Source organism: Schistocerca gregaria, chromosome 2 (assembly GCF_023897955.1).
Source record: "Schistocerca gregaria isolate iqSchGreg1 chromosome 2, iqSchGreg1.2, whole genome shotgun sequence".
NCBI lineage: Eukaryota > Metazoa > Arthropoda > Insecta > Orthoptera > Acrididae > Schistocerca > Schistocerca gregaria.
Window position 1 is genome coordinate 232480318 of NC_064921.1, and position 26739 is coordinate 232507056.

General features: G+C 37.5%; 1 protein-coding gene across 4 annotated transcripts in view; it reads right to left on the bottom strand.

Annotated features, from left to right (window-relative positions):
- Nucleotides 1-6126: 6126 nt before the first annotated feature.
- LOC126336758 (long-chain-fatty-acid--CoA ligase 1) overlaps nt 6127-26739 on the bottom strand; it is a 603077-nt gene continuing 582464 nt past the window's right edge. For all 4 annotated transcript variants that reach the window (XM_050000762.1, XM_050000761.1, XM_050000763.1 and 1 more), the window contains 5 exons: nt 20304-20454; nt 16420-16698; nt 16187-16330; nt 14345-14518; nt 6127-7295 (listed from right to left, as the gene is read on the bottom strand). In XM_050000762.1, coding sequence (XP_049856719.1) covers nt 7158-7295; nt 14345-14518; nt 16187-16330; nt 16420-16698; nt 20304-20454 — 886 coding nt within the window. In that variant the 3' untranslated portion in view covers nt 6127-7157. The remainder of the gene's footprint in view (nt 7296-14344; nt 14519-16186; nt 16331-16419; nt 16699-20303; nt 20455-26739) is intronic.

A 26739-nucleotide genomic window follows, 5' to 3' on the forward strand; every position in this document is an offset into this window, starting at 1 on the left:
AGTTTGCTGTTTTTATCCATTCCCATTGTAGACCATCTAAAAAGAAGGGAATATAGATGTTGTAGAAATACATCTAATTAGGCAGTGCCATTGGGCCATATTACAAATTGACAAGTTTCCCTTACAGTTCCTTGCCAATGAGCAACAGCAATTTCTGCAATGGGGTTGAAATGAAAAGTGAGATCTCTTCGGAACTCATGAGTATATCTGATGGTGCAAATCATAACTACTTGAGCCGTCGAATGAAATGTTTAGAAATGCAGATGTAGTGCTCACAGTTCTCTACAAAAGGGCTCGATTATGCTGCAGATATTTTGTCATGTTTGTTGGCTCATGAATATTACTCATAACTGGTGTGCTGTTCTTATGAATTTTAGGCAATCCGTACAACCTGGGAGGAATGGGTGCTGGTGTAAATAGTCTCCTGGACACAATATCGAAAATTTTACTGTTCTTGAGGAGCTATGTGGTGAAATTCTGTGGCTCACCATTAGTGCCTAGATCTTAGAATTCTGACCATTACGTGCACTTTTTGCCATTTCTTGGAGTTACCCAGAATTACATTTTATGGCAAGATAACTTTATTTTGCACAGTAGCTTCAAATCGATATGTTCTGCAGGGAACACAAGCACCCTGCATTTTGATTATTTAGTGGAAATTTTGACTAAATTGTTAAAATGTGCTCATTGCAGCTCTTCTTGGTAGATTATAACATGTATTTTTTTCTGGAGCTTCAGTGTATGCAATATTACAAGAGTTTCCATAGAAAAACACTGTGATATCTTACTGCTGATTCAAAATAATTGATATGCATTTTTTCATCTGTGCATTTGACTCGATAATGCTTGCAATGCAAAGGCAAAGCTGCAGTATATACACCTTCCTTAGTAAGTACTCAATATTCATATTCCATTTTAAATTCTTATCCATATTTAGTCCTTAAAATTTGAAACAATCAGGTAAGTCGAGGCAGTTCTAATCTATTAAGTCACATTTTCCCAGTATTTTCATTTAAAATAAATGTATCATCAATAAATAAGGATGGAGTGGAGCAGAAATAGATGAGTAAATTATTAGCATGAAACAATTTTTCTACCTTCAATTTCACGTTTGTTGCAAATCTTGCTGCAGTGTATTTACATTCTTAGTCAATAAGTTCCTACAGTGAAATAGTATTGCTTCAATTACTGTTTCAGTATACTAGGGAAAAATGGGACAGCATCTCTTGTGGATATTAAAGGTAGATGCTTGAATCCATATAGAAAAACTGTACTGTAGAAATGAGGAAACAGCAACGGTAAACAAATGGAGCTTTAAAAATATAGAATTATCATCGAAGTGGAAACTATACACATGGCATTCAGTCTCAGTGTGTCTGAACAGTAGACTTATGGCAATAAAACAAGTGGATAGCCATCTGCCCTGTCCTGCATCAAGAGCTGATTAATACAGTTAATGTGACTTCAAAAACTAGTAGTCCTAAAGCTACACCTACACTTATTCAGAGCAAAATATTTGACGCATTTGCTAAATGCCAACAACAGAGTATTACATTCAGAAAACATATCTACATCCAACAAAGAAAGGAATTATGGATCCTCACAAATTGCTAGTTAGCCCAAGAGTAAGCTTGGAAAATGCTGTGTCACTAAAGAACTCACATTGATCGTATACATTTAACCTAGTGGAATTGTTCCTTGAGAAAAAGAAATTTAAGGAAGAGAACATTGGCAAAAAAACCTGTCAGTACTTCTCGTAAATCGCTTTATTGTGCCCTTGTTACTGAATGTTTGAAGGTTGATCTTTAAAAAAATACTTTTATCTGAAAATAAGAAGGTAACTCATTTACATTAATCTGAACTGACAGCAATGAACTTAAGACATGACCATGTGGAATCAATTAAAGATTATCTGATTTTCTACATTACTTTTATGAAATTTAGAAGAATTAGTTTGTGAAACCATCATCACCACCTTTAACTTTTATGTGACATTTTGGGTTGGCAGACTTTCATCAGCCGATATCAGTAAGTAGTCTGAGAATCCAATTCTCCTCCTCCTCCTCCTCCTCCTCCCCCTCCCCCCCCCCCCCCATGCAAATCCTGTAACACAGAACATTTTTATTCTGTTGTTTTGTTATCTTGTCAAAGAAAGAACTGAATTTAATTCTTAAGTAACTTAAAACCCGAGGGGTGTTTTTTTTTTCTTTTTTTTTAATACTTTTACTACTAGCATAGTGTGAAACCTGTTTTATTTCTAGCCTTAGTTTTTTGATCCTTATATCTATAATCGCAAGACTGTCTCTGGTTTCCTTTGCTATCTATCACAATTAATATCCAGCAGAACTTTACCAGTGACACCATTCAATTCTGACCCATTCATATTACTTTGATGTAACATTCGTAAAAGGAGCAAGGTCCTCTACTACAAAAAATGAGCCAAGACTACCTAAAATGACATTTACAAAAATTTAGGTTTTAAATTTGTGAAGTAAAATACATTACCTTTTTTTATGTAGAATATCATATTAAATAAGGTATCAAGGGAATATATATTGTGCAGCATATAATCCTGGTGATGTGAGATCATTTATTTTCAAACCATAGTCACATACACAATGAACTAAAGCCAAGAACTCTGTGCATAGGTATGTGACCAGATATTTTGGACCAATACAGAAAATAGTTCCAAATTTATTCTACCACAGTTGGCTTTCCTTACGTCATGTTTCAAGGCTCTACAGTGAGCACTTTGATCTTGCATGTTGTGTATGACCTGAAGCACTGGTTTCTTTTTAATCAAATCACAATACAGCAAATTCTTAGCTCAAATGTTAACTGATTATTTTCTACCAGAGCAGCAGCTTATTGATGCTGAACGGTGAGGTTATCGACAATTTCTACCAGAGTAGTTTCATAAGATGTGTGAAGCAATTATTTCAAGAAACCCAGCCCTTGAGTTCTTACATAAGACTGTCTCTGCTCTGTCAAGGTCAAATATGGTGCTCAACAAATAATCTGAGTGAACTAAGAGCAAGCAAGTCATCCACACTAACAGCTAAACAATCCAGAATGCATCAGTTTACTCACAACTTCAGTCCTGGACAACTACATGCAAACAATAGTATTTTTGACTATGGCCTCCTTGTGAGTTTCAGAATGTGTACCTTTGATGACAGCATATCACAGGTCATTTATTAGTATATGAGCAGGGCCACTGACAGTGGACGATTTAAGCATAGAAAAAGAAGTTGTGTGTAAAGATGGGTCATGCTGCATGTTGGTGTGAACAAAGTGCAGCATATAGTTTCATCTGAAGGTGCCAAGCAAAGTATGCGTTGTACAGGCAGTGTCAGTTGAAGCTGATGGTGATCCCTTACTATGGAGAATGTGCCTCAAAGGAAAAACAGAACAATCTCCTAAGCGATCTCAATAAGAAACACTGGAGATCTATATGTTTAGCAAAGCGATACACCACATTGACACTGTTGAATGTTACGAGAGTAATTTGATGATGAATCTATGGGGAAGAAATTATTCCCTTGCCCTCGCAGTCACCTGGTCTGTATCACCACCGCTCACATAAGGGTATATAGTGGTGCACAGTGTGACCCATTCCTGTGCAGAGGATGACTAGAGATAGTGTGTGTCTTACAAACAGCCAAAGCACAGTGGAAAAAGTACTGTTCAACAAATTAAGCTGCTTCGGACTAAATTTTAGTGAAATTACACAGTCTCATAAGTTGGCTATATGAAGTACACTTCCTGCACCTACAGAGCATGCAGAATGAGATGCAATGTCACGTAGATGCCTAAAACTAATGACATTCGAAGCTCACTGTCTAACAGCAGTGGGAAACTGCTGCAGCAAAATTTAAATGCACCTTCTGCACTTGGCCACTATAGTGTGTGTGTGTGTGTGTGTGTGTGTGTGTGTGTGTGTGTGTGTGTGTGTGTGTCAGATGCATTAATTTTCATTATTTTATTTGTAGCTGTTATTTTTACAGCAACTGTAGTGTATATACTGAAGGGAAAAAAAATCTTGACATCAAGGAGGAGTTGCGCAACAGAAAAGAAAGTAGGTAGACACGTTTCCATATTTGAAATTTTGTGCCAGTTCCGTAAGAGTGATGCTAGTAGCACCACTATCAGAATGCAAGTCAAGTTTGCTTTAAATAAACGTTGAAATGGTCATGAGCATTAGTTATCTCTGAGATTTGACATGGTGATTAGATGTTGGTCAAGAATGGCTTTAAGGTAACAAAGACACAGTTATCAGCACCTCACTGAAGTTAAATGAGTTTGTGTAATAAGGCTATGAGAAGCTGCTGGTGGTCTATGAATTTGCAGAAAAGCTTGGCACCAGTGTAGCCACTGTACATTATTGCTGGCAGCATTGGCCACAAGAATGTAAGGTCACATGGCTCTGGCACATCATATTGCATCTGCAGCAGCAATTTGAGCAGCAATTGGCACCACAGCGACACAAAGAACTGTTAAAAATTAGTTACTTCAAAGACAGCTCTGAGCCAGACGCCTAATGGCATACGTAACACTGACCCCAAACAACCACCATTTGCAACATCAGTGGTGTCAGGTGAGTGTTCTTTGGAGGGCAGGTTGGAGGCCTGTTGCGTTTCTTGATGAAAACTGGTTGTGCCTTGTGCCAGTAATGGCTGTGTGTTGTTTAGTAGCAGGTCAGTTGAGGGTCTGCACCCAACCTGTGTGTGCTAGACACACACTGGACCTACACCTGGAATTGTGGTCTGAGTTGCAGTTCATATGAAAGCAGGAACACACTCATGGTTATCCCATGCACCCTGACTGCAAAGTTGTACATCAATTGGGTGATTCAACATGTCTTGATGCCTTTAATGAACAGCATTCCAGGGAGTGTTTCCCATCAGGTTAATGCTTTCTCACAAACCACTGTTGTAATCCAACATGCTCTACAAAGTGTTGACATTTTGCCTTGGCCTGCTCGATCACGAGATCTGTCTGCAATCGAGCACATATGGGACACTGTTGGGATGACAACTCCATCATCCATAAATAGCTTTTAACTGTCCCTACATTGACCAACCACGTTCAACGGTCACGGGACTTCATCCCATAAACTAACATTCAGCACCTGTACAACACAAAGCATGCACATTTGCAACCTCACAACCAACACTGGCAGTTACACTAGTTATTAGTGTACCAGCATTTCACACTCACAATGGCTTATTTTGTACTTACATTACCTGTGGTCTTACCATGTTACTCACATATGTTACCAAGAGAAATGTATTTCCAGAATTTCATTACTGTGCTTTTATTATTTTTTGGTGTTGCAGTTTATTTATTTCAGAATAAAGTTGAGTCATCAGTTGCACGGATATTTTTACTTCAGTGTACAAATTCTGACTAATTTGTCACCTTCACAAACTTACTATTGGTTTAGCAGATGCCAATATCTTCCTCATAGATATAAGTTCCCTGCTGTTGGCACAATAGATTGTCATGTACACAGATGTGATTGATAAATTTACAGTAAATAGTCTGTAGTTATAAAAATCACATAGAATATGTGCAGTTTTGGACACATGATGGCATTAAGCTTCTATGAAGATGATATTGACATCTGCTAAACCAATACTAAGCTTCTGAAGAAGACAAAATAATTTGTTTAAACTTGTAAAGAGAAAAGTATCTGTGCAACTGATGATTTAATTTTATTCTGAAATATGTAGTAATGGTTATTAGTAAGGCTCCTTATCTGGTTGTAATTATGTAGACCTACTTGACTGATCAGTCTCACTATCAATTTTTTCATGAAAGCCACTTTTACAGACTACTACTCCTTGCCCGAGAATCACAGTTGTCAAATTCTTCAGTTAATCAGCCATTTCAACTACTTTTTGCAAAATTTGACTCAGTGTTTGTGTCACAACCACAAGTACTTGTGTGTAGCTTTCAGTTTTTATTTTCTCTTATCACATGACGAAAGATGCACAGTTTTACAAAGTATTCTGTGTTCCTGGGTCAGCAGTAGATTAGCAGCCAGCTGATGCAACATAAAAAAGCTTGAAAACAAATATTGAAATATCTTGTGCAACAAGTATCTTCGTGATGTTGAAACCATTTTATGGATTTTATTAAAAACAGTTTAATTAAACGTAATAAAGGATTTTCCTAAGAGAAAATCACAAACTATGGAATTTTATTCGAAGTACTGATCTGACTTGGTGTAATTTTTTTGACAATCATATATTGTGCTAAGTATTAGAAAGGCACATGCAGTAACATCAATAATTCACATATCTGACAGCAGAAGGAAAAAATATATTTAAGGAAGTTTAAAACAACTTCAGTACCTATTTGTGTTTAGTGCATGTTTGCACAAACATCATTCTCATTGAGTAAATACTGACAATACTTTGAGATTATAATCAAGATGATGGTCTTTAATGATAGGAATTGCAGTACTAAATAGAACTAAACGTTACCTAAGAGTTTTTTTTTAAACCACACACAACTGAACTATTTGAAATTTGCAAGTGACTACAACAATTAAAAAAAAGATGTAACAATCACTATATTACACATGTATACAACAGAACACATCTTTAAATAAATCATTTTAACTATAAAAATGTTTTGTGCTAAAGCTGAAGTATGTTAAAAAGTATCTTTTTAAATAAAAAACAATGTGTGTAAACATTTTCTACAAATAAAACTGCAATTAAGAGCTTAGATGCAGATTTTTTTAAAAAGAATCAGCCTCTCACTTGTGAAGTTTAACAAGCAGTAATAAATTACACATGATCATTCAGAACATTAAATTGTTAACAGGACGAATGCTGTTTCTTAACATTTTTGTCATTCCAAGATCATATGCACTTTTCTTTCAGACATCCACATTCATTTATCAATTCGCAAGTCTCACAAAATAAGTCACAGATAGTAGATCCATCATTTTCACAAAAATGTAGTTTTTTGTCCTCATGAAAACTTATCACATTCTTTTATGATCTTTAAATATATTATAAATAATGGAAATAAATATATTCGAGAAAATGTAGAAACATATTCCCATGATTCTTACATGGTATCAGTATCACCTTCTCAGGTGCATAACTTGATCAGTTTTATTAACTTTCTAAATGAAATGTCTACGCAAGTTTTGCATACATATCTTCAATTTGAGGTTTGAAGTAAGCCTTCAGCTGAGGTCGTTTACTCTTCAGTGTTGGTGTTAATAAACCGTTTTGTACAGAAAATGGATCAGGATGCAAATACACATCTTTAACCTAGACAAAAGAATAGCAATTTTAATTAAATGTAAGAAGAAATTACAGTTAACAAGATGTTACAGAAAACATATTGTGAACAAGTTGACAACATTCCAAGCATTGGAACAGATGTACACACTGGTATGGTCTTAAGGAGTAACAACAAAATATTTTGTGAAATGCAACATAACTATGATTTTGCAGAATGCTGTAACTAATGTAATAATTATTTTTCTTTTGTTTAACCAGATGACAGTTAAAGTCACCAATTTCAATGGAAATCTATAGACATCTTCAGATCTGAACACTGGGTCTGAAGATTATAGTTTAAGCAGGTAATAGCTCGAGTGAAACGTGCAATTCTTGTCTGGTTAAATCAAATAAAAAAAGAATACCAATGTATGTACCAGGGAAAAAGAGATATGTGATGAATGAACAATGAGTATATGAAGCAACACACACATTTTTTACAAATGTAAACAATATTGTAGTAGAAATACTACAAACAAGATCGTAAGTCCAGGGTAACTAAACATATGCCAACAGTAAGAAGATAATTATTACTATATTTGGCTGTGAGTACATGGTTTAAACAGAATAATAATTACACTTGTTAAAAGCCAATATCTGGCAAGCCACAGTAAAAAACCAACTGGACAGAGCAAAATTTTAATAGAATACACTTTCTTACCACTATTTGATTGTACTAAAATACGACAAAAATAGTTTAATAATTTACTGCACAATTACTGGTAGCTTAGCTTAATGTAATGGTAATAACACTGTTAATGCTGCAATATCAGGATGGTGATATAGCCTCAGTCTTAATCTTCGCTTTTTGTTGCAAACTCTTTCCCTCTGTAAACATCATAGGACTGCAGTGACACCACTGATTGTAATTTTATTGTATGATAAAATAGGTTCATAAACATAACTGAGGGAATATGAAAATAAAATAAATGTAAAAGCCAGCAGCAGTGTAAAAACAGAAGTAAGGCAAAAGGAGGACAGTGGTTGTGATGAGTAAAAGGAAAATTATAACAATGGAGTGGGGAAGAAGAAAGAGGAATGTTGAGAAAGAATTAAGGAGCTTTTGCTTCAAGCCAACAATACTGATATCAGCATGTGCTGCTTAAAAATTATCATCCATCCATCCTAAATATGTTAAAGAAGGGCAGGGTTCTATTACTATCTATTTGTGAGCTGTACTGTTTATATCAGGTTTTTTTATGTATTATTGCTTTTGTGAAATAAATGTTTAGGGAAGCTTCTGGAAATTACAGTGTGTTATAAAATGCTACTCACAAAAGAAGCAATAAATGGGCGCCACACAATGATAGGAGAAATAACAACCAATAAGTCTGTGTTGGTTTTCCTGCTCCACAATGCGTGATATGTTACTTTTTTGTTTAGTATGAATCCTTTCTAATTTTATATGTAGTGAGGAATTACAATCTATTTAACCTGCTTAAAATGCTCTTTTCACTTTTATTTGTCTAATCTTTTATGTTCCTTGGGATTAGCACATCATATTACACACCTTTGTTGCAAAGAAAGTGGCTTTGTGGATTTTATGATTTTTGTGATGGTTCTGCAAGCATTTGGATGTACGAAAAGTATCCACCTGCATGGAGAGTCCAATTACATACTAAATTGCAGACACCCATTAATAGGGTGGATGAGATAGTTCTCAGGTCACACAACTGAGAAAGAATGTCACCAACAAAATGATAGTGTGTAGGACAGCAGTCTGGATTGGTAACTGCTTTGTAAATTATAACAGAATGACATAGAATAGTGTTCTACATATAATGTATATACAATCCTAGCAGCTGTATTTAGTAAGTTGCAGTACAAAAAAACAGCACAATTATAATAAAATGGAGAGAGGAGCTTTTTTTCCCAAAATAGCAGCTTCCTTTCCAGTTTACTCAAATTTAGACAGAAAAAGTGTGAATGTCATTAACCAGTATGATGATTGTTATTACAAAGTACAGATTAAGTTTCTATGATTTCCTTGTCTTTTGCCAGTGTATACCTTGACTTACACCGCATCCCTGAAAGTTCTCCTTCTAGATGGATCTACAGAGCATAGTGGATGATGAATGAATGAATGAATGAATGAATGAATGAATGAATAAATAAATAAGTAAATGACTGCTGCAATATAAGAGCGTTCCTTCCACGTGTACTCTGCCCCGTACTTGAGGGGAATCTTATGATGGGTACCAAGAAAATAAAATACTTGGGGTGCGCTAAAATAAGCACTGCTGCCATATGGTAGGTTGAGGAATCCACAAAGACTAAGGGAGAAACACCCCTACAGAAAAAGGTCCGGTCCTCCAGGTTGAGGATTGTATGCAGGGCCAATAACCCAGCTATGGAAAACTCTAATATTACAAATATCTCATATATGTCTCGGATGAAAAATTGACCCCAAAATATGATGACCTTGCAATGGAAATCAAACATGAGAGTCGGAACATGGAATGTACGGAGTATGTTTAAAACAGTATCCTTCTGAAAACTTGGCAAACAACTAGACAAGTACAAAAGTACACAATATTCAACAGTGGTAAAGAAAATGGTTATCACAAATTTGGAATGGCCTTCTGTGTTCTAAATGATGTTCTCCCCACAGTAATAAAGTTTGAAGCCATTGATGAAAAACTATGCTACCTTAGAATCGGGTTCAAATGGTTCAACTTGTCACTAAAATACTTTCATGCACCAGCTAATGACGAAGATGATGTAACCAACGATAACTTCTATGAAAACTTACCAGACCTGTGGAAAAAACTACCAAAACATGATATCAAGATAGTAAGAGGCAATTTTAATGCAAAAATAGTAAAAGAGGATATTTTCAGACCAACTATTGGAAGAGTAGTAAAGGAGTTTTGCTATTTGGGGAGCAAAAAAACTGATGATGGTCGAAGTAGAGAGGATATAAAATGTAGACTAGCAATGGCAAGGAAAGCATTTCTGAAGAAGAGAAATTTGTTAACATCGAGTATTGATTTCAGTGTCAGGAAGTCGTTTTTCTGAAAGTATTTGTATGGAGTGTAGCCATGTATGTAAGTGAAACATGGACGATAAATAGTTTGGACAAGAAGAGAATAGAAGCTTTCAAAATGTGGTGCTACAGAAGAATGCTGAAGATTAGATGGGTAGATCACATAACTAATGAGGTACTAAATAGGATTGGGGAGAAGAGAAAATTTGTGGCACAACTTAAGTAGAAGAATAAATTATGAATAATCCGCCTCGATTGCGAAAATTCCCGGTGTTTACCCAGGTTTCAACGTGGATAACCACGCCTTCTTCAGAACAAAATAAAAAACAGCTTGCCTAAATGGGCATTGTCAATTTCTAAAATGAAGTTAAGTAGTGTTATTGACTTGGTACGGATGTACCGTGTAATGTTAATAAATTTTATGGGGACCTGCCGTTGTGGGTGTTCAGTTTAGAAATTGACAATGCCCATTTAGGCAAGCTGTTTTTTATTTTGTTCTGAAGAAGGCGTGGTTATCCCCGTTAAAACCTGGGTAAACACCGGGAATTTTCGCAATCGAGGCGGATTATTCATAATTTACTTAGATAATTACGATTGCTGACGCGCTGCAATGCTGAAAGTTCTTAAGTAGAAGAAGGGATCGGTTGGTAGGACATGTTCTGAGGCATCAAGGGATTACCAATTTGGTATTGGAGGGCAGCGTGGAGGGTAAAAATCGTAGAGGGAGACCAAGAGATGAAAACACTAAGCAGATTCAGAAGGATGTAGGTTGCAGTAGGTACTGGGAGATGAAGAAGCTTGCACAGGATAGAGTAGCATGGAGAGCTGCATCAAACCAGTCTCAGGACTGAAGACAACAACAACAACAACACCACCACCATTGGAAAAGAAAGTCTGCATGAGGAAAGTAATAATAATGTCATTCGGCTGATAAATTTTGCTGCAACAAATATGATAATTAGCAGCACTACCTTCCCTCATAAAAGAATACAGGAAGGAACATGGTACTCAAGTGATAAGAAAACAGCAAATCAGATTGATCATGTTTTCAAATATAGTAAACACAGAAAAAACAATTAGTGATGTACAATCCTTCCAAGGAGCTGAAATGATGTCAGATCATAATCTAATAATAAGCACAATGAAAATCAAGTTGAAGGCAGCACCAAAAGTGAAATCTAGACTGGGAAACATGAACAGATGAAGTTTCAAACCTGTTTGAGGTCTTAAGTAATATGGAAGAAAGCCTTGAAATGACCAGTGATGAATACTGGAGCAATGTAAAAGAAGTCATCCTCACAGCTGCAAATAATAACCTGCAGAGAGCTAAGAAAGGCAGGGAGAAACGGTTCAATGAAGAGTGCAAAGAAGCTGAAAACAACATTATGAAACTACAAAAGAAATAGTTGCAAACAAATAAGAATCCTGAAATAGAACTTTATTATCGGCAGGCTCAAATGCAGGCAAACAAAATTAACCAGAAGAGAAAGAAACAATTCCTAAAACAATAGACTGAATTGATTCATGAATATCATCAAAATAACATGTGGAAAATGTATGGTACAATCAACAAAATTAGAAAAGGTTTTAATCACAAAACCAAGGTTATGAAGGATTTAAATGATTGAACCAAGAAAATTTTTTAGCAACATGCAAGGAGTATTTTGGCAACCTACTGAATCATTCTGATCCAGATGCACCAGTTACTAGTTCCGGCAACAGTCACAACTGTGAGGAAATTCCAGAACCCACATATGAGGAGGTAGTAGAGTGTGTCAAACGCCTAAAAAAAGGTGAAGCAACTGGCAGTGACAGCATCCCAAGTGAGATACAAGCACTGCACATACGTTTACTTCATCTTATACAGATAATCTAAAACAGAGGACATTCTAACAGTGTGGAGAGAATAATTAATAGTCCCTATAAATAAAAAAGGAAACAGGGAAGATCTCAGAAACTTTAGAGGAATATCATTAGCCAAACAGGTTATAAGATCTTGTCTTGTTTATTGCTATGCTGCTTAAAACCATATGCACAAAGTATAATTGGAGATTATCAAAATGGCTTCTGCAGAAACAGATCCACCTCTGTCAACACATTTGCAACCAAATCAATAATGAAAAAGTTGGTGAATATAAAGAAAAAATACATTATCTGTTCATAGATTTCATGAAAGCTTCTGACTCCATCCATAGACAAAGCTTGTGGAATGTAATGATTGAATTTGGTTTTACTAAATCGATTAAAGTCTAACTATTAAAAAAAACTGGGTTAAGACAAGGAGACGCTTTGTTCCCTCTTCTCTTCAATATAGCTTTAGAAAGAGTTGTGAGGAAACTCAAACTGGTACCTGCTGGGATCCTCCAAGAAAGGATATGCAGATGGCATATTGCTATTTGTAAACAGTGAAATAGAGATTAGGCAATTATTTGTGGAACTTGCAACAGAAGCATCGAGACTTGGCCAGAAAGTAAATGAGGAGAAAACAAAATACATGATAGTCCAAAGATGTAGAAACCAGTGGGATAACCAATCACATCTAATAGTTGCTGAACACAAATTCGAGCATGTTGAACAGTTCAAATTTCTGGGATCAGTGAGAGATGAACAACATCAGAGACAGGTAGAAATAAAAGCAAGACTACAAAATTCTAACCGAGCCTATTACGCAATAAAAAATCTCTTAGAGTCCAAACTGCTGACTAGGAGCACTAAAATAAAGTTACATAATCCAATCAAAACAAAAGTTCGGAGTAGGTATTAAAATCCGAAATAAAAACTTTGAGGTTCACCGATGACATTGTAATTCTGTCAAAGGACTTGGAAAAGCAGTTGAATGGAATGGACAGTGTCTTGAATGGAGGGTATAAGATGAACATCAACAAAAGCAAAACGAGGATAATGGAATGTAGTCGAATTAAGTCGAGCGATACGGAGGGAATTAGATTAGGAAATGAGACACTTAAAATAGTAAAGGAGTTTAGCTATTTGGGGAGCAAAATAACTGATGATGGTCGAAGTAGAGAGGACAAAATGTAGACTGGCAATGGCAAGGAAAGCGTTTCTGAAGAAGAGAAATTTGGTATCATCGAGTATTGATTTCAGTGTCAGGAAGTCGTTTTCTTAAAGTATTTGTATGGAGTGTAGCCATGTATGCAAGTGAAACATGGATGAAAAACAGTTTGGACAAGAAGAGAATAGAAGCTTTCGAAATGTGGTGCTACAGAAGAATGCTGAAGATTAGATGGGTAGATCACATAACTAATGAGGAGGTATTGAACAGAATTGGGGAGAAGAGGAGTTTGTGTCACAACTTTACTAGAAGAAGGGATCGGTTGGTAGGACATGTTCTGAGGCATCAGTGGATCACGAATTTAGTACTGGAGGGCAATGTGGAGGGTAAAAATCGTAGAGGGAGACCAAGAGATGAATACACTAAGCAGATTCAGAAGGATGTAGGCTGCAGTAGGTACTGGGAGATGATGAACCTTGCACAGGATAGAGTAGCATGGAGAGCTGCATCAAACCAGTCTCAGGGCTGAAGACCCCAACGACAACAACAATTCAATCATCAGACCAGTTATAATCTATGGGGCAGAAACATGGAGCCTAACGAAAACAGACCACCACCATTTCCAAGTGTTTGAGAATAAAGTTTATAGAAAAATCTTTGGTTCATATTATGACAACGAATTACAATGCTGGAAGAGAAGACACAACAATCAATTATAGTGAATATAATAAATGCCAGAAGACAGCGATGGGCTGGACATCTGATGAGAATGAAAGAAGATCAAATTGTGGTTCGAATATTCAGGGGAAATCCATACGGCAAAAGACCAGGGGGGAGACCCAGGTGTACTTGGTGTAGATCAGGAATAAATAACTGGCCAGAGGCAGCACAAGACAGGAGCATCTGGAGGAATGATGTGAGACCGGCACAGGAGCTTCGAGTTCCTTAGAAGCCCATTACTACTACTACTACTACTACTACTACTACTACTACTACTACTACTACTACTACTACTTTCACAAGTGGAGAGCTACTTACCTGTTCAAAGGACTTGAGGCCTGCTTCCTTGCCCCATGATATCATATCATCAAAAATTAGCTTTTTAACCTCTGGGTGGCTGCATAGCACAGAAAATGTTCCTGGTATTCCATTTTCAAGAGCCCAGCATTTTATAACGTCAACATCAGGAACAACAACTGCCACTATGCATGACTGCAAAAATAATAAGACAAATATTTAAAAAGAAGTGAAACATGTTGTATTTAAAATAACACACAGTGCATAATGTGACACTACACCACAATCTCTTCAGTTTCATAATTAGTAGCTGCAGATTAAGAGATTCATTTAAACCAAATGCTACTCAATACATCCCCTACTTTCTGAAGCGTAGTCAGAACTGCCATGGGCTTCATCAGACGGACATCTTTTACCTGATTTGCCATGATCATATTTTATGGTTTTTGATTACCTGCATATCAGTGATTTTCATGTTGCAGTCTAAGACTGCAGTAAAGGAAGTTGAAACGTACATTTTAATTTAAACCATCATAGATTGTAATAGCTAATGTCTAGGTTACATGCTACTATACTAAAAGGTGTTACTGGTTTCAGATTTGTAGTCATCATCTGATTTAATGATTACTGAAGCAACACACAGGCTTGTAGATAGTAAGTACATGTATTAACTATGTGCCTGTGTTGTTGCTGTAATAGTTAAGATCTGATGATGGTGGAAAATCTGAAACATGTAATCAATTTCAATAAAATAGCGAGTGAACAGGCTATTGGCTTTTATAATCTACTCCAATACAATGCTCCCAGATCTCCTCCTCAGGTCCAAAATTAATGAATATCAAACTAATTAATACAATCACCTTAGAACATCAGTTACATCACAAGCATTCAGTAAAGGAAATTTTAGTACCAGAAACAATCTTCTTCTTGTACATGCAGTTCAATTAAGCAATTATAAATAGAAACTTCTCAGCATTTCTGTGAGCGACACTATTTTAAATTTTAATCTATTTATTTAAGTTTGAATCTGATCCTCAGTCAACAACTTAATTTTTTAAAATGTCTTTGGACTCCAAAATGATGATACAGATCATCATCATCATAATCACTTTCTTTTTTTCTGTATTTCATACTGGTCGTTTGTTAGCCATGTTGAATTGTAAGCAGAAATGGTGTTCTTTTTGTTCACTTACAAAATAAGCACATAACCAGTTAACTACTTTTCCTTAAATTAATGTGTTGTCATCAAAACAAGCCATTAATTTTCAGACAGTGAACCTGTGTACAATGCTCGTTGAAGCAACCACGAGGGAAACATTCCACGTGTGAAAAATATATCTAAAAACAAAAATGCTGTAATTTACCAAACGAAAGCATTGGTATGTTGATGGAGACAATAAAAACACACACACACAAATTTCAAGCTTTCGCAACCCAAGGTTACTTCATCAGGAAAGAGGGAAAGATGAAAGGATGTGGGTTTTAAGGGAGAGGGTAAGGAGTAATTCCAATCCCAGGAGTGGAAAGACTTACCTTAGGTCCCCGCCCACACGCACACGCACACCCACACACACACACACACACACACACACACAGGGAGACATATGTAAATGCCTGTGTATGTATATGTGCGGATGGATGTGCGTGCGTGCGAGTGTATACCTGTCCTTTTTTCCCCCCTAAGGTGTTCATAACTGGTAATAACAAGGAATAATATGCGATTTAGAAATGCCATCAAGTAAATAGTTGACAGCAACTGATCACAACTTAACATGCTTTATCCTCAACATGCCATCTACATACAATACAGCTCAATACAAATTTACGTGCACTGATTTATAATTTTATTTGTACAACACTGACCTTTAGAGATTCGCCACAAACAAATACTTGCTGCACATACTGGCTTCGAATGTAAATATTTTCAATTTTTTCAGGAACTATATATTCTCCCTGTGACAATTTAAATATATGTTTCTTCCTATCAATAATCTTCAGCGTGCCATTCTGAAAACAATTTAGAAAATCTATGATCATCCAGAAAATTTTCATTTGATAATTACAACAAAATTAAAATTATTTTACAGTATACCCACTGGCAGCCATTGTCCAACATCGCCAGTATGATGCCATCCATCACTGTCAACTGTTTCATTTGTTTTCTCTTCATCCTTGTAGTAGCCCAGAAAAACATTTGTGCCTTTGACACAAACCTCTCCTTGGCCATTTGATGCATAATACTCCATCTCAGGCACATCCACTAATTTGACACAGCAGCAGGCAACAGGAGGCCCTACATGGTCTGGAACGTGATCACCTTGTACAGTCAGAGTTACTGGTGCAGAACACTCTGTCTGCCCATAGCCCTCCACTACCTAAGGAACACATGTGATAAAACAATAAGATCATAAATTTTCAGCCCATCAGTGAAACAATAACAAAGTTTTTTTATTGGGTTAAAAGAGGAGGGAAGGGACCAAACATAAAGGTCATCAGTCCCTTGTTCCGAATAAAACTATGTCACAAGTATGAGAATAAAACAAACAAGACTGACAACACAGAGTGAAAGGAAAAAGCACAAGAATGATGAAGGACAACAAACATGTAAATGGACAAAAGGGGGACAAGAAAACCACAGAAATGGAAGAAACGGGATGAAGAGAGTAAAAGAACAAAGCAGATGACCATGGCTGGCAGACCATGAGAATAAAAAGGAGAAGCCAGCCACTCTGCAACACATTAAAACCTCCACCCTAAAAGCACTAGGGTGGAGGACAAAGACGGACAAAGGACATGCAGTAAAACTTAGATCAAATGATAAAACCCACCCTCATGAATAAAATGTAAAACTAATTCAGCCAATGAGGCATTGTCGAATAAAATTAGCAGCAAAGAGTCCAGTAACCCAAGATTCTGTCTCTGGGCAGTCAAAGCAGGACAGTGCACCAGAAGATGGGCCACTGTCAACTGGGCGCCACACCGACACTAAGGTGGGTCTTCACAGCACTGGAGGTAACCGTTGGTCCCCCAAGTGAGGCCAATGCGGAGCCGGCAGAGGACAACTGATACCCTGCAAGAGGCCCGCATGGAAGACATCCACACATTCATAGTCTCCTTAACGACACGCAGTTTGTTGTGCATACTGTTATGCCATTCCATCTCCCAAATTCGAAAAACACTGTGGCATAAGTCCGAATGAAGGTTAGGTTCAGAGATGCCCATCTCCAGAAGTGGTTTCTGTGTAGCCTGTTTGGCCAGCCTGTCGGCAAGTTTGTTGCCTAGGCTACCAATGTGACCTAGGGGCCAGACAATCACCACTGAATGACTGGACCATTCCAGGGCATAGATAGACTCCTGGATGGTCGCTACCAAAGGATGTCGAGGATAGCACTGGTCGATAGCTTGTAGGCTGCTCAAGGAGTCAGTACACAGGAGAAATGACTCACTTGGGCACGAGCCGATATGCTTAAGACCATGTAATATGGCTGCCAGCTCTGCAGTAAAAACACTGTAGCCATTGGGCAAGGAGTGCTGTTCTATATGTCCTCCATGATCATAGGCAAAGCCAATGTGACCTTGAGGCCATTGAGCCATCAGTATAAACCACTTAATGACCCTGGTACATGTCCAGAATCGAGAGGATGTGACAGTGGAGAGCCGTGAGGTTCTCTGAGATTGATCTGCAATGGAGGGACACCAGCCTCCACCAGTACGCTGGCCACGGACTTGTCCTAAAAGTTCCTGTCGCTAGTTTTACCCCCAGTGGTGTACAGGGTCAAGTAAATGCAATGCTGAAGGCACTGCCAACCCATAAACCAGACACCCGTAGTCAAGATGGGATTTACAAGGGCTCTGTAGGTCTGCAGCAGCATAGAGTGATCTGCACCCCAGCTGGTGTTGCTCAGGCAGTGGAGGGAACTGAGGTGCTGCCAGCATTTCTGCTTAAGCTGATGAAGGTGAGGTAGCCAAATCAATCAAGCATCAAAAATCAGTCCTAAGAATTGATATGCCTGCACTACAGTGAATGGATCGTCAGTAAGGAAAAGTTCTGGTTCTGGATAAATGGTATGATGCCGACAGAAGTGCATGACAGACGACTTCACGGCTGAAAACTGGAAGCTGGAAGCCGTGGGCTAGAGCCCATGACTCAGCCTTGTGAATGGCTCTCTATAGGTGGCATTCAGCAACACCAGTACTGGAGGAGCAGTAAGAAATGCGGAAGTGATCCACATACAGAGAAGGCGAGACAGATGGCCCTACAGCTGCCACTAGACTGTTCATGGCCAGTAAAAATAGAGACTCTCAATACAGAGCCCTGCAGGACTCCATCCTCGTGGATATGGACGGAACTATGGGAGGCACCAACTTGGACACAGAAAGTACGAAGCAACAGGAAATTTTCGATAAAAATCAGGAGCGGGCTGCAGAGACCACACTCATAATGTGGCAAGTATATGATGTCACCAGGTGATGTCATACGGTTTTCGTAAATCAGAAAATACAGCAACTAGGTGTTGGCATCTGGAAAAGGCTGTGCAGATGGCAGACTCGAGGGACACAAGTTATCAGTAGTAGAGCAGCCCTGGCGAAAGCCACCCTGACATGGAGCCAGTAGACCATATGACTACAAGACCCAACCTAACCGCCGACACACCATATGTTAGCAGCTTACAAAGAATGTTTGTGAGGCTGATGGGCCGATAGTTATACATAACAAGCGGGATTTTACCGGGTTTGAGCTCTCCCGCTATTGCGATGGAAAGATGCCCTCGCATCAGATCCAGTTAAAGATAATGAGGAGATGTTGCTTATAGTCAGATGAGATGTGGATCCAATCTGTCCCAGAAGCTGTGTTGGAGCAATGTGCAAGGGCACTGAGGAGCTCCCACTTGTAAATGGGGTGTTATAGGATTCACTGTAGCATGTAGTGAACAAAATTACTTTCCCTTCTAGCTGCCGTTTGAGAGTGCGAAAGGCCAATACAGAGGCTTGAGCATGGGGCTCAGCAAAGTGCTTGGCAATTGCGTTTTTGTTGGTAGATAACACACCATTTATGTTAACACCTGTTGGGGTCTGGTACCTGCAAACATATTTGATCTTTACCCAGACTTGGGAAGGTAATTTAGCACCCAATGGTCAAGACATATCTCTCCCAACACTCCTGCTTCCGTCGTTTGATAAGATGGCAAACACAGGCATGGAGTGTTTAAAGGCTATGAGGTGCTCCAGGTAAGAATGCCGCTGTAGAGCTTGCCGACACTCCCTAATTGCTTCAGTGACTTCCGGTGACCACCAATGGACTGCCTTTCACTGGGGGGGGGGCACCCTAAAGAGTGAGGGATCGCGTTTACTGCCACAGAAACGATAGTTGTAGTCACTTGCTCAACCATCATATCGATGTTGCCATCTGAGGGAGATTCAATGGTGACAGCAGAGGTGAAAGTTTCTCAGTCCACCTTGTTTATAGCCCATCGGTGCAGGTGTACGTGGGCAGTTACAGGAAAATGGAGAAGTGGTCACTACCACACAGGTCATCATTTGTTCTCCAGTGGATAGATGGGAGAAGGCCAGGTCTGCAAACTGAGAGATCAATGGCCAAATATGTGCAATGTGCCACACCGAAATGTGTTGGGGAACCTGTATTTAAGAGACAGAGGTCGACTTGTGACAGTATAGCTATGTTTTATGTTTGCATTCAATACTTTCCAATACCTTGCACCTCTTGTGGCATCAGACACGGAGTGACTTTTACTTACTCATATAAGCACTGCCATCTGTTTTACTTCCAGTTACATTAAATATTAAAATGATTAATATGATTACAGATACTTATGCTAATCATTTAATGCCAGGATCCTTACCTGCCACCAACAACTTATTTGCACATGAAGCTATCGCATATCTGACATGAACATTAAATACATTGGATAAATATGTTTAAAAAAGTTTATATTCAGATTTTCATAAAAATGTTACTCACTAGGCAACCGAGGGCACAGCGAATGAATGTGAGCACATTACCAGCAAGTGGTGCAGAGCCAACAAGCATGAGTCGCAGACGGCCACCAACTTGCTCTTGCACCTTTCTGAAGACAAGTTTGTCCCAGATGCTATTCCGCCTAATGACCCCCCTGCAAGATCAAGTTTAACATTATCAATCAGTATCTTGAGAGAGGGGGGAAAAAAAATTACAGTGGAATTTTCTAAATTTTTGTTCAGGGTGAAAACTTATCTCAAGAATAAAATACAGAACCTTAATGTTAATTTCAGTCGTATATTCACTGGCAAGCAAGAAAAAATAAGGTAGGGGACTGAAGGAGCAATGATTACAAATTACCGTATATTTTAAAACAATGTAAGCAAACAATTCACCGTATCCTAACCCCTAATATCAAGTGAAAGAGAGCCGTAAGAATATGAAACTGATGCAAAACGCATGGTAAGTCACACGTAAAACACTGTGTGTGTCATTACCAAGACTGCTCTGTGTAGGGTCTTCTAACCAGCAGTAAAAGTTGTTACACCTGCAGTCACATTTTTGTAGCTTCCTGGCTAATGAAAATCAGAATCTTGTTGTCTCATATGAAGCTACAGGTGGTTAACAGAAACCTAAGCCAAAACTTTTTTGAAAAGCTGAGAGAGAGAGGAATGGGGAGGGGGCAGGGATGTGGATTGTACTGGGGGCTTATTTATAAGTTCTAACCAATTTGTTTTGTGCATGGCAATTAACAGAATTACTCCACATACTATTAAAAGATATTCACAAGTACAAAACTAGAAGAAAAATATGATAAATTTTAACTTTGACATAGAAATTGGGTGAAATATGTAGCTATAAAACACTTGACATTCTACCCATGGAAATAAAATATCTTATAGATAGCAGAAGCATTTTTGAAAGTAGATTAACCCTTCACTATGCAGCTTTGTGTATCTGTAAATCAGAATTAAACAAACTTTTCTCAGGTGTCTTTGCTAGTTTAACACTAAAGTCCCCTTTACACAACTGCACTTTGCATATCTAAAACTGTGTGCAAAAATTTGCCACTAGTTCGCACGACTGTTGACTTATATGACCTACATTTGTCATTTACACAAAAACTTCAGTTTGGAATGAAGTGCTATCTTGTAACAGTCTGTACACATGGTGAAATATCCTGGGGCAAGACCCCCCCGTATGGGCCTTCTCAATAGTTTTTGTAAGTCGGCACCCCTGTCTACACCATAACAATTTTTAAAATAATTCTTCACTGATAAAATTATATCAAAAACTTAGGATGAAACAAATTTATATGCTACTCAACAAAATCCAAACAAGCCAACTGATTATACAAACTATGACATTTATAAATTTTTTGGTATATGCATCATCAGTACTTTGGCCTCACCAGCCCACAATCATGATCTACGGAATTAAACAATGGAAAATCCAGGATGGAATGTAACAATATTACGAGAAGGAAAGTTGCTACTCACCATATAGCAGAGATGTCGAGTCACAGATAGGCACAACGAAGAGATTTTCACACCTAAAGCTTTTTTTTTTTTTTTGTGCCTATCTGCAACTCAGCATCTCTGTTATGTGGTGAGTAGCAACTTTCCTGCTCATAATATTGTCTGATCTAAGGAATGATGTCTTTGGAGTTGAGTTGGTAAAAAAGACTATGTCACAGAAGTACTTACAGAGATTACATAGTACTTTGCATTTCAATGACAACGTGAAGCAACCAAACCCCCAAAATCCTGAAAGAGAAACTATGCAAAATAAGGCCAATACTAGACTATTTGAACCAAAATGTCTTTCAGTACCCATGGGTGAACGACTTTCAATTGATGAAAGGATGTGTGCTACCAAGGCAAGACGTCACAGAAAATGTATATGAAAGATAAACCACACAAATGGGATTACAAACTCTTTTATGCTTTGTGATGACTTGGGGGGTTTGCTCACAAATTTGAAATTTACAGCGGACAGGAAAATGATCCTAAAGTTCAGGCTGATGAGGAACCTGATACCCGAGCTAGTGGAAATGATGTTATTTGGCTGTCAAGAGAAGTGCCAAGACACCGGAATTACAAGTTATATTTTGACAGATGATATACTTCTCTGGATTTAGTGATGTATTTGATCAAGAAAGGATTTCAGTGCATTGGTACAATTCAATGCAATAGAATTCCTAACTGCTAATTCAGTGACGAAAAAGAACTCAAAAAGGAATTGCATGGTTCTTCAGAGGAATTCACAACAAATTTTGAGTTGGTTTACATTTCTACTGTTTGTAGAAGGATAACAACAATGTCAGTTTCCTCTCCACTTTTGTTGGAGAACTTACAAAATCAGAAGTGAGAAGATATGGTAGAAAGAAAAAGGACCACATACTGAAGTCTTGTCTAGCAGTTGTCTCCATATACAATTCTCACATGGGAAATGTTGATTTGCATGACAGCAATATAGGAAGACACCACATAAAGATAAGATCAAAGAGATAGTATCTTAGTCAATTTTTTCACCTGCTTGATACAATGGTCATAAATTCATGGAGACTGTACCAAAGAATGCTTCTTGAAACAAGATTAACAGACATGCCCATGGACCAAAAGAGGTTTAGGAATGAGTCAGCCCAAACTCTCTGCCATGTAGGCCAGGAGCCATGAAAATGTGGAAGATCAAGCAGCTTGGACCCAACAGAGAACAACAAAAATAAAAGTCAAGGGATCTTCACTACCAGTAAACCACTGACTGATTTGGAATGAGAAAAGATTAATGTGCAAAAATCCAGAGCATGAAGGCTACACATTTGTTGCATGTGAAAAATGTAAAGTAAATTTGTGCTTGAATAATACAAGTAACTGTTTCACCTCATTTCACAAAAAATGAAATCACTTATACATATTTTGATTACAGCACATTTAAGTTTTTTCTCTGTTGTTGTAATATTGGTAGTTTCGTTTCGATATTTTGTTTTCTAAGACAAATAGGAAATAAATATTTGTTTGCATAAGGTAAATAACTGTTTCACCTCATTTCAAGGATGTAAAATCAATTAGCTGCACACAAATATACTGTAACTGAAGATAACATTTCAGTTTTTTTTCACTGTTCTTTTTAATTCTATAGTTTTGAAATGTTTCAGCTTATTGCTGTTGAGTTTACTTTGTCACTTAGTTCAATTATAAATCTGCTGCTTTGCTTATGTGCAAAGTGTCAAAGAATAAAATTTATCACTTAATTTGACTATATATGTTTGGCTTTGCATCTGTGCAAAGTTTCAAGACATCAACTTTTCTCAAAAACTATAAGCAGAAGACTTAAAATATTTTTCCAATTCTCTGAAACCCTTCGTAAATGAGTATCAAATTATAGTTTCTGAGGAAAAACAAATTACGCAATGAAGGGTTAAACATGTTTGTTCTTAACAACTCTTCCTAAACCATAGACGGTTTCTTGAACAGAAAATTAGTAATTCTTTACCGAGTATTTTATAAAATATGTATTTTATGCTTCTTCAGTTGATACATTCCACATCACAAAATTTGTCTAGAATATGATATATGGAACATGTAACCAACTACCTAACACAATTTCATGATTACTGTAATACATATATACAGGCTGTTTCAAAAAGGACTTTACAACTTTGAGAATTCATATAAATTAATTCATAGTACCTACAGAGGTGACTGTAGTATCAATTTGTAGGTAAACACATCAAGTTTTGCCTCACATTGTTTGCTAGTGTCAAACCACACTGTAAGGAATGCTAGCAGCAGTTGTGTTAAAGATGCTGCCTTCACTGGATCCGAGCATGCTAGCTGTGTTTTTTGGTTTGAAGAATCGAAGTCAGCAACAACAGTTCAGCATAATTTCCATACCAAATACACTAAAGAGTCTCCTAGTAGGCCAACAATTTGTGATTGGCATAAATGTTTTGTAGAAACAGGGTGCTCGGTAAGACATGGGGAATCGTCAGGTCGTCCAAGCACGGTGCCATTGAGCAAGTGAGACAACATTTTGCCCAGAGTCCTATGAAACCAACCCAGCATGCATCTCATGAATTGCAAATCCTACATGAATGAAATGTTTACTTCATGCAAGATGGTGCACCACCCCACTACCTGGCTGATGTCTGGGATTTTCTCAGTGACCACTTTTCAGGTCAATGGATTGGCCATGATGTGCCAATTGCATGGCCCCATCATTCCCCAGACCTGACACCGCTCTATTTCTTTTCTTTTTTTTATGGGTATTCATCAAGGATATCACATTTTTACTTCTTGTACTGGCTTCTCTACCTGAACCTAGAGCAAGAATTTACGTTGCCACTGAGCACGTTACACCTGCAATGCTGCATTGAGTTTGGGAAGAAATTGGCTTCCGATGGGATGTGTGCAAGGTAACCAACAGAAGCCACATACAACATCTGTAGAGTAAAGTAAAAAAACTGTGTGTGTTTCCCCACAAAATAAGACTAAATCCAGCTCTATATCTTCTTTCAATAAATTTATATGAAGTTCTAAAGTTGTAAAGTAACTTTTTGAAACACCCTGTGTATATCATATTTCCAAAGGAATTAGAAAGATTTATCTGTTGCACAAAAATATATCATGTTTAATTCAAAGAAATATATAGCCTTAGGGAATGCACAAGACAATATAACTTCTCATAAAAGAAACAGCTGAGAACATATATGCATATAAACGTTGAGATTAGGAAAAAAATTAATGAGAAACAAATATGCTGATAAAACACCGTTGAAGATCAGCAGAATTGTTTAAATAAGGAGTGAAAATGGCCTAGGGTTTTTTAGATTAGGCAACTGTTCATCAGATCCAGGTATGATAGCTGTAGGAAACCCAGAAGGATAAGTGTAAGATCGCAAAAATGCTCACCACAGGTGAGAGTATTAAAATCCTAATGGTAAACTACTGAAGCATTCACAACAAAGTGGCTGAGTTTGAAGTGCTCATGAAAAGCAGTGCAACTCACATAACAACAGGTACAGAGAGCTTGTTGAAACTTGAAATTGATAGCAGTGAGGTTTTGGGGAAAATTCAAGAGTATATCATAGGAGAGGCAAATGGAAAATGGATGTGGTGTATTTGTTGCAGTAGACAAAAAACTCAGATCCATCACGATAAAAATTGAAGTGGCATGTGAGACTGTTTGGGCAAGACTCAGTATCAGGGATGGGCATAAAATGATAATTGGATCTTTCTATCACCTACCAGACTCATCTTCTGATGTTACCAATAACTTTAGAAAAAAATCTCAATTCAGCTGTATGTAGTAAGTTCCCCAATCATACTATAATCATTGATGGTGCCTTTAATCATCCAACAATTAATTGTGAAAATTACAGTTTTGTTAGTGGTGGGCATGATAAAACATACTGTGAAACTTTGCTAATTGCCTTCTCTGAAAACTACCTAGAACAGACTCATAGTGGAAATATATTGGATTGGATGGCAACAAAGAGACCTGACCTCTTTGAGGATATCCATATCGAAACTGGTATCAGTGACCATGACGCAGTTGTGGCAACAATGATTAACAAAATACAAAGGACAACTAAAACACACAAAGATATATATACTCATTAAGGTAGATAAAAAATCAGTAATGTCATATCTCAATGAGGAACTTGAAACTTTCAGCACACGTCAGCAGCATGTAGAAGAACTCTGGCTCAAGTTTAAAAGAATAGTTGATTACACACTGGATAGATATGTACCCAGTAGAACTGTTCATAATGGGAGGGAACCTCCATGGTATACAGTCAATGAAAAGAAACTTCTAGTGAAACAAAGATCACTGTATAATAGGTGTAAAACAAAGCGTCGGGCTACAGATAGACAGATGCTGAATTAAACATGTTCGGCTGCCATGAGAGCAATGCAAGATGCACTCAATGATTAATGTAGCAGAATATTGTGAAATGACATTTCACAAAATTTAAAGAAATTCTAGTCCTCTGTAAAACCTGTCAGTGGCACCAAAGTCAGTGTCCATTTTTCTAATGAATGAGACATGAAAAGAGATTGAGGATAGTAAAGCAAAAAAAGCAATCCTTAACTCAGTTTTTAAATGTTCCTTTACAAGGGAAAACCCAGGAGAACTGCCCAAATTTAATCCTTGTACCACTGAAAAGATGAATTAAATAAGTATTGATGTCAGTGGTGTTGAGAAAAAGCTGAAATTGTTAAAATTGAAGAAATCTCCAGGGCCCAATGAAATCCCTGTTAGATTCTATACAGAACTTGTGACTGTATCTGCTCACTATAATCTATCATGGATGCCTCGAACAAAAAACCATGCCCAGTTCTTGCAAAAAGGCACAGATCACACTTTTCTACAGGAAGGGTAGTAGAAGTGATCCACATAATAAATAGATTTATTGTAGAATCTTTGAAAATAT